This window comes from Chiloscyllium plagiosum, unplaced genomic scaffold (genome assembly GCF_037043375.1).
Source record: "Chiloscyllium plagiosum isolate Xiang-an unplaced genomic scaffold, Cpla_swu_hap1 HiC_scaffold_5, whole genome shotgun sequence".
In the NCBI taxonomy this organism is placed as follows: domain Eukaryota; kingdom Metazoa; phylum Chordata; class Chondrichthyes; order Orectolobiformes; family Hemiscylliidae; genus Chiloscyllium; species Chiloscyllium plagiosum.
The window spans coordinates 10507521-10523352 of record NW_028270143.1 but is presented as its reverse complement, the minus strand read 5'-3'; the positions used below and the strand labels follow the sequence as shown (position 1 = coordinate 10523352).

Genomic DNA, 15832 nt, shown 5'->3' with positions numbered 1-15832 from the left:
TGGACGTGACCTTCACACAAGGATTCAAATTAATTGCGGCAGCACTTCATGTCATTTCAATAAAAATTCACTTTTGAATCTTAAATGCATCAGAATGATGTGCAGATTTTTCTTCCTATTGATATTAGCACGTTTTTAGTACACCATCAGGACATCATATAAATACAACTGCACAGTGGTCTGCTATTAGCAATGGAAGGTGGCACGGTGGCTCAGTGGTTAGCACTGCTGCCTCACAGTGCTAGGGACTTGGGTTCAATTCCAACCTTGGGTGACTGTCTGTGTAGAGTTTTTACATTCTCCCTGTGTGGAGTTTGTACGTTCTCCCTATGTCTGCATGGGTTTCCTCCGGGTGCTCTGGTTTCCTCCTACAGTTCAAAGATGTAGAGGTTAGGTGGATTGGCAATAATAAATTGCCTGTAGTGTCCAGGGATGTGCAGGCTAGGGGAATTAGTCATGGGGAATGTAGGTTTAAAGAGATACGCTAGTGGGGTAGGTCGGGGTGTGATGCTCTTCGGAGGGTCAGTATAGACTCGATAGACTGAATGGCCTGCTTCCACACTTAGAAGTGTGAACCTCACGATCCAGGACTAAACAAGCCTCTCATGTTACTATCCACTTGGGAAAGTGCACTGATTCTCTAGTCCCACTACTCCCACTGTCATCAAACATTATGATCCAATGAAAGCATGCAGACATCCTGATTTACTTGTTTGCAGCAATGGAGTTAACAGAAACCAAGTTTCGATACTTAACAAGAACTACTAATTATTATAGATAAGTAACTTCTAATCACAAAAGTTAGCAGCTATGAGCTGTCAACATTTGTCTCTGCTAACAAAAATTCCAACCCCCTTTTTAAAATCCTCTACACATATACAGATGAACACAAACAAACAAAAACACGGTGGGCTGAATCTTACTTTTTTTGCCTACGTGCAAGTTGTGCTGAGATTTTTGGAGTTTTTATTTGCCTCAAGGTTTAGTGAATTTTCTCAACGTATTTTAACAAAGGCACTATATTAACTACCTACCCCATTCCTAAGGCATCCCTTATATGTAATTTCAGTCCCGTCTTAGTCTATACCATTACCTGAACAACTCACCGCTGCCAGGATATCTCAGAATAAACTGGCGTCCCTTGCGCCTGTGCCATCTTTGAAAGCCCATTGCACACCAGGACAAGTACTGTCAGTCCAGAGCGGCCTTGTGCCATTCCTTACATTTGGCAAGGACACGGCAGACAGGGGGAAATCATTATGATGCTGTCCAACCATTGCCCCAGACCTCCTGCTGGACAGGATGCTGTACAGGCAGGACTTCTCTTCCAACAGGACCAGCAGTGGAGGTCAGGATACCAGACCGTGCAAGCCTGGCTTCTGGTTGCCACGAGATTGAAGTAGTCTTAGCTACTTCTCCACTGTCCTTCTCCACTTTGCCAGCGTAAATGCCAGCAACTTATCTCCGATACACCATGCTCACTTCTACTGGACATAACTCTCACAAAGGCTAATACTCCACTGCTCTCGCCATTGCACGCAAACTTATCCCTCACTTGCTGTAACTCACCCCAACCCCTGAGAGCACTAACCCTGCATGCCCAATGTGCTGAGTGTGTGTGGTGCTGGAAAAACACAGCAAGTCAGGCAGCATCCGAGGAGCAGGAGAGTTGACGCTTGGCTGCCATCTCATTTCCTCAGCACGCTACCCAACTGAGATGGAAAATAACAACAGTGCAACATATGTTCATCCCTATAGTATCTTGTTCTTTCTCATTCTAGGAGGCAAATATACCCCAACGTTGCAGAAAGTGTGGGTGTTGGGCTGTCCATATTTGGCTTCTCTTCATTTATGTGGAAAGCATCTTGTCTCTGACATTAGTTTTGTTTGTTTTTGCTTGCACAAAATACCATGCAAGAACTGTAACAAACACCACATTGGACAAACAGGCAGAAAACTAGCCACCAGGATACATGAACACCAACTAGCCACAAAACGACATGACCCACTCTCACTAGTATCCTTACATACAGATGAGGAAGAACACCACTTCGACTGGGACAACACATCCATCCTAGGACAAGCCAGAGACATGCATGAGAGTTCCTAGAAGCATGGCATTCTAACCAGAACTCTATAAACAAACACATCGAGCTAGACCCCATCTACCACCCCCTGAGAAAAATAACAGGAAATGACATCACCACAGGAAATGACATCACCAACCCAAAAAAACCCAAACATATAAGTAGAAAGCAGAAATCATCAGCAGTGCTTTGCCCAGAGGCCCACTGAAGATGTTACCTAGTGGGGTCTGGAAATGAACCTTCCAGCTCGGCGAGCAAACGTACATCCAGAATTCAAAGATATTTGAAATATTTAAGACGGCCACTGATGCAGGGCATCCCTAACCAATCTTGGTCTCAGATTAAAACTCACAAGTAGCACGTGGCCCAATGGTTAGCATTGTCGCCTCACAGCACCAGGGACCTGGGTTCAATTCCAGCCTCGGGTGACTGTCTGTGTGGAGTTTGCACATTCTCCCCATGGGTTTCCTGTCAGCGCTCCAATTTCCTCCCATAGTCCAAAGGTATGCAAGTTAGATGAATTGGCCATGTTAAATTGCTCATAGTGTCCAGGGTTGTGCAAGGTTAGGTGTATTAGCCATGGGAAATGGAGATAGGTTGGAAGGGTGGGTCTGGGTGGAATACGTTTTGGAGGGTCAGTGTGAACTTGATGGGCTGAATGGCCTACTTCCACATTGTAGGGTTCTGTGATTCTGCGCTCTCAGGAATGCCTAAGGTCTGAAAACTGCATATTTTTTCTTTCTTTTTAGAGCAGACAGTATCCTCTACTCAACTTAGTGTCTGTGTTCATGTAGATCTTTTAATATACGTGATTGATGTTTCATCTAATTTTTATTCTCGGAGTTAGTGAATCGTAAACTTGCTCTTCTTTTTTCAGTTGCTCAAAAAAAAACAGGTAATTGGCTCTTTATTTGTTTCTGGTATTTGGAGTGAAGTGTAGCTGCATGCAAAAACTAATATGAAAGTTTTTGTTGCAGCCAGATGAGAAAATTGAAAAGAGTGGAGCTGATTCAGCTCGTCTCCCTGAATGTGACAATAGGTTGATGTTTCAGGCACTGTCTTCTTCCAAATTTTATATTTTGCTTTCCTCCATAGATGCCGATTGACCTGCTTTATATTCCTGGAAGATTTCTTCAATTCGGAACAGATGTCCAGATGTTACGTTTTTGTTTGATTTTAAAACATCACTTTCATACTTACCCAAGTCATGGGATGATCTTCCATTTTAGTGTTGTATTTAGTTCCTAAAATATCACAGCTTAAAAGTGAACGATTTCCAGATATGTGCTCCTGACATATGCAAGTAGAAAGTCTTTCACAATATTTATGTACAAATAAATACCATGGTTACATAGTCAATAAAAATGTTAACCATTAAATGTTCTTTTTTGAAGTTTGAGGGATTGGAATGTATCTCAAGGTATTTTCTTGCAGTTATTTTGCAGTTATTTTGTGTATTTATGTAGGTTACCAATTACAGTCTTATATTCTGTCAATTACAGATTTTCTAAGGTACCAAAGTCTTAATTGTCCAATTATGATTTGTGGGCTTTAAAGTTGTCAGTGATTTCAGAAAGTAAAGCATTGTTAGTGTGGGACTTTTTAATCTAGGTGAAATTCTAATTTTGATATTGATTTAATCCTTGTCAAAGCCAGCATGGAGAAATTATCCTGCTCTGATTGGTTGGTAAACAACAGCATTGCAGAGCTGGTCGCATCGACAGGCCTGCCGGTGAATATCAGTGATGCTTATCAGGATCCTCGTTTCGATACTGAGGTAAGAAGTAAATTAACTAGATCCTTGTACAAACCATGCTAAATAATTGCACACTCAAAGACCCATTCTAATTTCCATGAGTTTAATCTCCATTCCATGAGTTCATATTTCCAGAGCTGACTTCCTCCAGAAGCAAATTTCAGTACCACAGTAACCGTATAATATTAAAAAAAATAAAATTCCATTCTGTGCAAAGTGGTTTTGTTAGTGTTAGCTGAGGGAAAAATGTAGGACATGGCTTTGCTTCTTTAATAGTGCTGCAAGGACTATAGCACCTCTTGAACAAGAGTGACAGAGTCTCATGTGAAGGTTTCTATTCTTGACAGTACAAAACTGCCTCAATATTGAATTGCATTGTGCCTCAGACCCACACCATCTGATACTAGGGTTTCTGACCATGGGTAATGACTGTTACCAATTGAGTCAATTTTTATTTATTTTTCATGGTTGTAGGTCATAGACTGAAGGTGATAATTTCTCTCAGAAATTATGCCTGCGGCTGTCAGAAAGAGAAAAAAATAAGTCTAGTGGACTCTGGTTCACCATACCACCTGCAGGGCAATTAGTAATAGGTAATAAATATTTGCCTAGTATTATACCCATATCCCATGAAAGAATAAAAAACATTAAGGGACAACAGAACAAACTATATAATACATGGAAGCCATATTACATTTGATGTAACCATTCATAATTCTCATATAATATGTTAAATCTTTGCATGTTCCATTTGACAATTCTAATATATTTCAACATTGAGTATAAAATGTATTAATTCAAGAACAAATTTAAACAAATGTAAGTATACAATATCATTGAATTTACAAAGACTCTTGAAAAATTTTTCTTGTTGCTTAATTTAGATTTGGAATATCACAGAACAAACATTAATCATTTGTAATCATTGGCTGCAGAACCCAGACATGATATTTGTGACTTCTATTTGAATGAAATTAGAAATATGAAAAGAAATGGGATATCATGACCTAGATTTTGCAGCATCAGTGAAGGTAAATTTGATAGTGTTTTCTTATCAATAATCCTCTAAACTGACAGCAACTTTGTACAGAATAGTGCATTAAAAAATTCAGAAATTGCTGTCACCTATTCGGCACTTTTCCAATGATTGCACTGTTATACTCCATAATGTTAGACAGCAATTCCTAAAAACTCAGTTAATACATGAAAATGTTCACTTCTTTGCTGTTGGCCTTGTTGGAAATGATTTGGATTTGCTGGTGTTGGACTGGGGTGGACAAAGTTAAAAATCACACAACGCCAGGTTATAGTTCAACAGATTTATTTCCAAGTACAAGCTTTTGGAGCACTGGTCCTTCATCAGGTAGCTACCTGATGAAGGAGCAGCCCTCTGAAAGCTTGTACTTGGAAATAAACCTGTTGGACTATAACCTGGCGTTGTGTGATTTTTTACTTTGGAAATGTTCCACCCTATTGAGTGGGTCCAATTGATATTTTAAGAATGTATTAACCTCATAATTATTGGTAATCACCTTCAATGGTTCTGAAAATCTGATGCTATACTTGTGAAATATCAGTTTGCAGTGTTGAGACAAGATATCTGCATATATTTTCAAATGTATTTATGTTGATAATTTTGCATCTATCTAAATTCAATGTTGATCTAAATACTTGAAATAAATGTGAAGTATCAAGTGATTTTAACTTCCTGATTTGCTGTCTGAGAATACTTCAGTGTGATTGACCACTCTTTGCTTGCTGACATTACTGTTGATGGATGCTGGAAAGTTCCTTCTCATGGCATCAGATTTAAATTGTTATCAGAAAAGGGGAGACAGAGATCTTCTTACGCAGTTATTTTTTAGGATCAGCAACAAGCATTGTGGCCTTGCTGCTGGCCTTGTTGTAAATGATGTGAAGGTGTTGGACTGGGATGGACAAGTACTGCAAATTTATGCTAAGAAAAATCAGCAATCCAGTATATATTACAGTCGGTTAGCTCAGTTAGCTGGTTTGTTGGTCTGCAATGTCGAATGATCTCAACAGTGTGGGTTCATTTCCTGCCCTGGCTGAGGTTATCTCTCCTTCTTAGCCTCTTCGCTCACCTGAGGCATGGTGATCCTCTGGTTAGACAACAACCAGCCGTCTCTCTCTCTAATGAAAGAGCAGCCCTTTGGTCCAGTATGATTATGAAAATTCTACAGTAAATATTTTATTAGTGTGTCTGATTTTCATGTTTTTTGTTTGTAATCAATGTTATTTCTCTTTGGCAGGCAGTATTTAATGAAGCAGCATGGTGGCTCAGTGGTTAGCACTGCTGCCTCACAGCACCAAGGTCCCAGGTTCGATTCTAGCCTCGGGCAACTGCCTGTGTGGAGTTTGCACATTCTCCCCGTGTCTGCGTGGGTTTCCTCCGGGTGCTCTGGTTTCCTCCCACAATCCAAGGATGCGCTGGTCAGGTGAATTGACCATGCTAAATTGTCAATAGTGTTAGGTGCATTAGTCAGAGGGAGGTGGGTTACTCTTCGGAGGTCGGTGTGGACTTGTTGGGCCAAGGGCCTGTTTCCACACTGTAGGGAATCTAATCTAACCTATAAAATGAATTGGGTTCTTCTAAGTACTTCTAGTAACTCACAGTGAACAAATTTAAAAATTAACCATTTAGACCTGCATCAATCATTTTTTTTAGCAATGCTTAATCTTAATAATTTCCTTCAAATACTTTCCTTAAGTTAACAATTGATAAAACAGTTCAAACCTGCAATCTTCTTCTGGATGTTATCCTCTTTTGGAGGTAATTCAAATATCTGGAATTTGTATCAACTTACAGTCAATTGCTTTTGAACAAGAAGACTATTTTGTTCATTATTTAGGAGAAAAAACATACCTAAATTAGTTTTAGTAGTGAATTAGGATTGATTCTCTTTGTCCAGAGCAGACTTCAAATCTCAATATTCAAAAATATTATTTATATTTCTACTAAAGGTATACTGACAGCTTAATTTAACATGTGTTCTGGAAATGTGTTAAATGTTAGAAATATGGTATGAAGGGAGCAAGGGACATTTTGAAACTAACTTTTCCAATTTTGGTATATTTATAATCCAAAGAATTCGAGTGATTGCCTGCAGGGATGTGTTAACAGAGTGATATAGTTCATCCCTAGTTGCATTGTACCTGTCAGTATCGCAAAATAAATTAAACATAACTGAAATTGGTTAAAACTTTGTCATATAAGTACCTGCTTATTAGATGCAAATCAACATAGTAACACAAGAGAAAATCTTGACTAATTCTCCCACTTTCAATCACTGGGCAATGTCTCATTTTTAAATCTTCTTCCTTTCATTGAACACCACAGATTAGCAGGCTGCAGAAGGAGTGTTATGTTAGACTCTGCAAAATTACTGCCTGTAATTAATCTGTGTGTTGATGGACACTATGTTTTGTTCATGAGTCTCAAGAGATAATCTAACAATCACCACAAAGCAAGCTGTTCAAGGTAATAATGCAACTGTGGAATTGTAGACTAGTCACTGTAAATTATGTTAATTACACAGGCAGAGTTGTCATGATTATACTGTAGCACAAATGGAGTGCACCATTGGTTGAAAGGGATTTCTTTACTATTAGATTTTATTGCAGTCAACTAGAGGATGCTTCATGTTGTTAGTTAACGTTCAATGGCATTACTAAAAGCTGTTTGCATAATGTTTGGGAGTGAAAATCATGATATACTTCAGACTGAGGGTGGTCTTTAGAAGTTCTGTATTGAAGAAAATTCATGTAGCATCTCTATAGGAGAAATCCATTAAGACACGGTCTAGTTTCTTGGGAATTTCCAAAATAAAAACCCGGTTTCTAATAATGGTTCTTGTGCATCAGGTCCAACTTCGGTTTCTTTGGTGTCTGGCTGTAATGCCAGAAGTATTTTCAATAGAGTCAAAATGTCATATTTTCCAAAGGAACTAATTTCAAATCAAGTGAAGTGGTTTATAGCTTTTATATCTTATTTAGAGCTAACTTAGACTGGGAGTATTTTCTTGATAACCTCTTTCTGCTGAGTTCAAGAAAGTTGATTCCACAAATGCTTATGTTTGGGTTTGTTAAATTATACAACCGTCTAGCGGGAGAACAAGCTGCTTCCTCCCAATAATTTTAATAAGTCTTAGCTATACCTCAAACATCCCAGGCATTCTTTTAAAAATATTCCTCCAATGAATGCTGCTGCCAGGTGTTGACCTGCTGTGGCCATAGGTGGGATCATAGGTGGGCTGACACTGCCAACTTTTTGCCTTGGGTGGGGTGTAGCAGGGAATATGTTGCTTCATAAAGTCCAGCCCAATGAAAACAAGAACACAAAGAGTGACAAAAATCCCAGGTTTCCATCTTTGTAATTTAAAGGAATAAGTGAGAACATTGCAGATGCCCTAAAGTTTCTCAATTTGGGAACTATTCCTTTAAGTTGGAAAATTGTACATGTCAGTCTGCTATTTTAAAGAAGTTGGGAGAGGAATCTCAGGGTAAGCTAGTTAACCTAACACCTTTTGTCAGGAAATTACCATCATTTATTACAAATGGAATGATTGAACACATCAATAACTTTCAGCTAATTTTTTAAAAAATGCATGAATTTATAAAGAGTAGATCATGACTAATGTATAGGGTTACTTTTTTGAAGAGGAGGCAAAAATAATTGTTTAGGGCTGTTTATTGATTTAATTTTTATATTTTGACTTCCAAAAGATATTTGATGCAGTGCCTCCTTAAGATACTAGTTGCTAAAGTTGAATACAAGTTATTGACCTGGTGTAGGTGGGATGTTTCCCAAATGAGTGAGTAGCAGATGATTTTAGAAGTAATATATTTGCAAGGATAGAGGATTGGCTAACTAATAGAAGACAAGGAGTTGGGAAAAGGAAGCAGTTTCAGGATACAACCTGTAACTAGTGAAGTTCCACAACGATCAGTGCTGGACCTACAATTATTTACAATATACATTAATGCCTTGGATGAGGAACGTGCATATGCAATAGTGACGATTGAAGATAACATAAAATAGGAGGGAATGCAAATGGTGATGACTACAAAATGAGGCTGTAGAGGATAAGGCTGTTTAAGTGAATGGCAAAAACTTGGCCCATGGATCATAATATGGGTAACTGTGAGGTTGTGCACTTTGGCAAGAGGAGTAGAGGAGCTGAATATTATTTCAATGGAGAAAGACTGCAGAAAGCTACAGCACAGAAGGAGTTTGGAGTCCTCACTTAAATCTCAAAAAGCTAGCTTGTAATAGTATGTTCAGCAGGTAATAGGCCAGGCAAATGGAATGTTGGTCTTTATTTCAAAGGGAATGAAATATATAAGTAGAGAGATTTTGCTTAAACTGTACAAGGCACCAGGTAAAAACAATGACTGCAGATGCTGGAAACCAGATTCTGGATTAATGGTGCTGGAAGAGCACAGCAATTCAGGCAGCATCCGAGGACAGGCAAAATCCGAGGACAGGCAAAATCGACGTTTCGGGCAAAAGCCCTGATTCCTGATGAAGGGCTTTTGCCCGAAACGTCGATTTTGCCTGTCCTCGGATGCTGCCTGAATTGCTGTGCTCTTCCAGCACCACTAATCCAGAATCTGTACAAGGCACCAGTCATACCACAGCTGGAATCCTCTGAACAGTTCTGAAAACCTAATATAGGCTTTAACCCATGCCCTCTTGTTAGAGTCATCAAGATGTACAGCATGGAAACAGAACCTTCGGTCCAACCCATCCATGCCGACCATCAATTCTGCATTAATCTAGTCCCATTTGCCAGCATTTGTCTCACATCTCTCTAAATATACCCATCCTGATGCCATTTAAATGTTGTAATCGTACCAGCCTCCACCATTTCCTCTGGCAGCTCATTCCATAAATACATCACATTCTGTGTGAAAAAGTTTCTCCTTATGTCCCTTTTAAATTTTTCCTCTCTCCCCTTAAACATATGCCGTCTAATTGTGGACTCTCTTGATCCTTCCAGTAGCTGGAACAGTTTCATCCTGTGTAGTCTGTTCAGACATCTCAAAAGTTTGAGTATATTTGTTGAATTTCTCAATTTTCCTATCTGTAAGGAGCACAGTCCAAAATTCTCTAACCTTTCTTCAACACTGAAGTTCATCGTTCCTGGAACCATTATTACACAAACTTTGTCACATCTTCATATCCTTCTTAAAGTGTTATGGCCAGAAACAGATGTAATTGTTCATTTGTTATAAAACCAGTGTTTCACCAAAGCTAGCATCACTTCCTTGCTTTTTTTTATTCTATGTCCTTATTCTTAAAGTCCAGGATTACATTTGCTTTATTAACTGCCCTCGCAACCTGTTCTGCTTCATTTAATGATCCATGCACAGATACACTTAAGTGTCTCTGCTCACCCCTTAAGAATTGTGTCCTTTAATTTATATTAGCTTTCTTTGTTCTTCATACAAATCTTTCTTCATGCTTCACTGCATTAAATTTCATCTGCCACTGGTCTGACTATTCCACTAAACTGTCCCTCCCTTTCAAGTTCTGTACCATCATCCTAATTGTGCAGATTATTTCCAAGTTTCAACTCATCCACTGATTTTCAAATTTAGCCTGATATACCAAAATCTTGGTCATGAATAAATATTAGGAAATGAGGAGTCCTAACATCCAACCTTTGAGATCTCTATGACAAACTTCCCTCCAACCCCAAAAAACTATTCACCATATTTTTTCACCCGCTGTCACTCGACCAAGGCTGTTGCTCCCAATCTTTCCTGACCATGAGCTGTAACTTTGCTCATGTCTGTGTGCGATACCTTGTCGGATGCATTTGGAAGTCTATATCAATAGTATTGCCCTCATCAAACATCCCTGTTTCTTCAGCGAAAATCTCAAATAAGTTAGTTGAACATTATTGGCCCTTAACAAATCTCAGTTGTCTTTCCTTAATTAATGAAAGGTTGCCCAAGTGGCTATTAATTTTGTCCAAAATAAATTTTTTAAAATGTCCCCACCACTGAGGGTAAACTGAGTAAAACTTTAAAACTAAAACTTAACCCTTTGATTGCTAGGCTGATCTTTCCTGAAGAAGGGCATGTGCCCGAAACGTCGAATCTTCTGTTCCCTAGATGCTGCCTGACCTGCTGTGCTGTTCCAGCAATAAAGTTTCAGGCTGATCTTTACACCCTTTTTAAAATAAGGATGGTGAATTTGCAATTCTCCAGTCTGCTGACACTATCCAGAGTTTAAGGAAAACTAAAAAAAAAACTGGATGTAGTGCTCTGCAATTTCTGTTCTGAATTCCTTCAGGGTCTTTGTTTGCACGTCATCTGATCACGGTACCTTGTTAATTTTAAGTGAAGGCAGTCTTAATGTCAATTTTAAGCCCTTCAAATATTTGACTTACTCCTGTTTTACCATGACCTGCATAACACTATCTTCCTTGATGTGGAGGTGCCAGTGTTGGACTGAAGTGGACTAAGTTAAAAATCACACACCATCAGGTTATAGTCCAACAGGTTTATTTGGAAGCACTACCTTTCGGAGCGCTGATCCTTCATCAGGTAGATGATACTGATGAACGAGCAGTACTCCGAAAGCTAGTGCTTCCAAATAAACCTGTTGGACTATAACCTGGTGTTACGTAAACTTCTTCTTTGACAGAAGCAGATGAAATATATTTAGTTACTATCTCAGCCATGTCTTTGACACACTATGTAAATCCACTTTTACATCCTTAATCAGCCCCACTTCTGCACATGCCACGTTTTTGAATAGATATGTCCGTAGAGAGTTTTGGATTCCTCTTTGTAGTATTGGTCAGTAATTTCATATTATTCATATAGTGAATGTGGGCTTCACTGATTGGGCCAGCATTTATTGCCCATCTCTAGTTTCTATTGAGAAGGTGATGGTGAGCTGCCTTCTTGAAATGTTGCAGACCACATACTGTAGGTTGACCCATAATGCCCTTAGGTAGAGAATTTCAGGTTTTTTACCTAGTGACTATGAAGGAAGAGCAATGTATTTCCAAGTCAGGATGGTAAGTGGCTTGAAAGGGAACATACAGATGCTGGTGTTTCCGTGCTGCCCTTCTCTTTCTTGATAGAAAGTGGTCATGGGTTTGGAAGATGCTATCTCAGGAGCCTTTGTTAATTTGTGCTTAGCATCTTCTAGATAATACACACCACCAAGACTAAGCATCAATGGTGGAGGGAGAGCATGCTTATGGCTGTGCCAATCAAGTGGACTGCTTTGTCCTGGATGTTGTCGGGCTTCTTGAGTGTTGTTGGAGTTGCATCCATCCAGGTAAGGGGAGAGTATTCCATCACACTCCTGATTTGTGCTTTGAAAATGGTGGGCAGCTTTGGAAGTCAGGAAGTGAGTTACTTGCCATAGTATTCCTAGCCTTTGACCTGCTTTTGTAGCCAGTCTGTCTATGTGGTGAGTCCAGTTGGGTTTCTGGTTAATGGTAACCTCCAGGATGTTGTTAGTGGGGGATTCAATGATGGTAACATCGTTAAACATCAAGAGACAATGATTGTATGGTCTCTTCTTGGAGATGGTCATTTCCTGGCATCTGTGTGGTAACTTTCCACTTGTCAGCCTATTCCTGGATATTGTCCAGATCTTGTTGCATTTGAAGATGGACTGCTTCACAGGAACTGTGAATGGTGCTGACCATTATGTAATCATTGGTAAACGTCCCTACTTCTGAAATTATGATGGAGGGAAGGTCATTAATGAAGCTAATGAAGAGGTTGGACCAAGTACACTACCATGAGGCACTCCTGCTGAGATGTCCTGGAGCTGAGATGACTGACTTCCAACAACCACAACCATCTTCCTGTGTGCCAGGTATGACTCCAATCAGTAGAAAGTTTGCCCCCAAAACCTATTAATTCCAGTTTTGCTAAAGCTTCTTAATGGCACAGAGCCAAATGCAGCCTTTATGTCAAGGATCTAGAATTGAGCGAAAATCCTGTCATTCAAAATACTGGGCCAAAACCCTAGACTTCTCAAAAGTTTTAAAAGTGAAAAAGCAGCTGGGCTATGTTTTGGGCAAAATACACAGAAACCGGGATAGCTGCCTGGAACCATTGTTCAGCCTGGAAATCCAATTCACACCTTGACTGTAAAAGAAAATAAACCGGACCTGACACTCTAGGCTGAAACTAACTTTTACCCTTTGGGCTACCCCAACCCAGACATTATGGGGCTTAGACAAATACCAAGACATTCCAACTTTTTCAGTATTCATTCAGGGAGATAATGGGTATTCAACCTCAATCAAAGTACACTCACACATACTCCTAACTGTCAGGAAGCCAACTGACCTCCAAAGGGAACACCAGTAACATAATGGCAAGCGCAGATTTGGCGTGAAGATAGGAGCGCTAAAACTCCAAAAAAACCAAAAGTTTCCAACCTAGCTAACAGGAAGAGGAAGATTGTTGGTGACATTGCAGGAACCCAAGGTTAGGAAGTCTGATTAAGGTTTCTGTGATTAAAACTGCTGTTTAGCTTCTAATAATGTTTTTACCTCTGTTTAATTTGATACTGTATCTAATTACCATCCTCTGTATAGTTAATTGCATTAATTTTGCTGATTATTACATTTGTCTTTATTTCTTCTTTTATATTTACCCTTTGTATTTATTAAACACACAGATTCTTTTGCCCTGAAACACTTTTCTACTGCCTTCTTCATTTTACATTCCTTAATGAGTCCACTTTCAGAACCAGGGATCTGGGGGTGATTTGAGCCACACAAAAAATCAGCAAATTACTGATCATGAGCCAGAAATCATACAAGGGCTGTCACTCTAACCTCATCTCTGGGGTTCATTGCTTTTGTCCATGTTTGAACCAAGGCTGTAGTGAGGTCAGGAGCTGAGTGGCCATGGCTTAACCCAAACTGGGTGTCAGTGAGCAGCTGTTGCCTAGCTAGTGCTGCCTAATAGCACTGTTGATGACACCTTCCATCACTTTATTGATGATCAAGAGTAATTGGCTGGGTTGGATTTGACCTGCTTTTTACAGGTCATATCTGGGTAACTTTCTCCATTGTTGGGTCAATACCAATGTTGCAATTATACTGGAACAGCTTGGCTTGAGGAGTGGCAAGTTCTAGAGCACAAAGTTTCAATGCTATTGTCAAAATGTTGACAGGGCCCATAGCCTTTGCATTGTTCGGTGCCTTCAACCATTTCTCGACATCACCGTGGAGTGAATCAAATTGTCTGAAGGTGTTGCTGAGATCATCCACTCAGCAATTCTGGCTGAAGACTGTTGCAAATGCTTCAGCCTTATCTTTTCACTGATGTGTTGGGCTCGTCCATCATTGAGGATGGGAATATTTGTGGTGCTGGTGTATAATTATTCACCAACATTCATGACTGGATATGGCAGGATTGCAGAGTTGATCTTATCTGTTTGTTGTAGGATTGCTTGCCTCTGCTATCAATTGCTGCTTATGTTTTTTAACACACAAGTAGTCCTGATGGTAGCTTCCCACCTCAATTTAAAGTATGCCTGCTACTGCTTCTGACATGTCCTCCCACATTTTTCGTTGAACCAGGGTTGATTCCCCCGGCTTGATGGAAATGGTTGAGTGAGGGATATGCCTTGCCATGAGGTTACAGATCGTGCTGGAGTACAATACTGCTGCTTGTGATGGCCCATATTGCCTCATGGATACTTGGTCTTGAATTGCTGGGTCTGTTTAAAGTTTGTCCTATTTTGCACAGTGATAATGCCACATAGTACAATGGAAGTTACTTTCAGTGTGAAGGCAGGACTTCGTTCCCACAAGGACTGTGCGGTGGTTACACTTATAGCCGCATCTGCAGTTGGCAGATTGCTAACGATGAGATCAAGCTAGTTTTTCCCACTTGTTGATTCCCTCACCACCTTCCACAGTCATTCCTTAAAGACCCAACCAGCTTGATCAGTTCTGCTGTTGCTGAACCAGTTTTGTTGGTGGACATTGAAATCCCACACCCGGATATATTTTGCATCCCTCGTCGCTTGGAGGGGATCTTGCTAATGGTGGAGTCCACATTGCCCTTGTCCTTCTTGATGATAGTGATAATGCTTGTGGCCGATGCTGTCCAAGAAGTCTTGGTCTCTTGAGTCTCTTCTCATAATCTTCCTTTTCGCTATTTGCTTTCCACTCCCAATCTGATTCTTTTTACAATTGGTCTAGTTCTCAATGATATCCATCTCATATCTGTCATAAGTATGTAATTTCTGCTTTATATTTATGTCTTTTCCTTTCATCCTCCAAGTGTTTTGGATTTGATTGCTCGACTTTTCCCCTTTGTCTCTCAACTGTACCTGAACAATCACTTCTTTAAAGCTAGCCCATTGTTCAGTTATAGTTTGATTCCATTCCTTCTGGGCCAGATCCATTCTTACCCCATGAAGTTGGCTTTCCCCCCATTAATTACTTTTTTGCTCTGAATTGCTCCTTGTCATCTTCCATAGTCAACCTTATCCTTATGATTCAATCTTTGAAGTACTGTCCCCTTCTGATACCTGAGCCAGTTGGCCCACTACATTCTCAAAAACCAAGTCGAAGAACACCTCCTTTCTTTGTTGGACTGGATTTTCTACTGCAATATTTCTGCAATTACCTTACAGTTTTGTTCCTCTACATCTTTCCCACTAATTGCTGGCCGATAGACTACACCAAGTAATGCAATTGACTTTTTTATGGTCCTTAACTCTCATCAAATAGATTTAATCCTTTACCCCACTGGGATGTCTCTTCTCTGTAACATTGCAATGTTCTCCTTAATACTGTAACACCTCCTGATTTCTTTTCTTCACCACATGCCTTATATCCAGGAGTAGAGAATTCCCAATTCTGTCATTCTTTGACCCATCTCTGCTATCATAATGCCATGCTTCCATTGTTATTATCTGCAACCTCATCATTCCTATTTACTATATTTCACACATTCCCACAGA

The 15832-nt window shown here is 39.8% G+C and overlaps 1 protein-coding gene across 2 annotated transcripts in view; it reads left to right on the top strand.

Annotated features, from left to right (window-relative positions):
- LOC122549709 (dual 3',5'-cyclic-AMP and -GMP phosphodiesterase 11A-like) overlaps positions 1-15832 on the top strand; it is a 306454-nt gene that overhangs the window by 166794 nt on the left and 123828 nt on the right. For both annotated transcript variants that reach the window (XM_087986987.1, XM_043689585.2), the window contains exon 6: positions 3744-3864. In XM_087986987.1, the coding sequence (XP_087843113.1) occupies positions 3744-3864 (121 nt within the window). The remainder of the gene's footprint in view (positions 1-3743; positions 3865-15832) is intronic.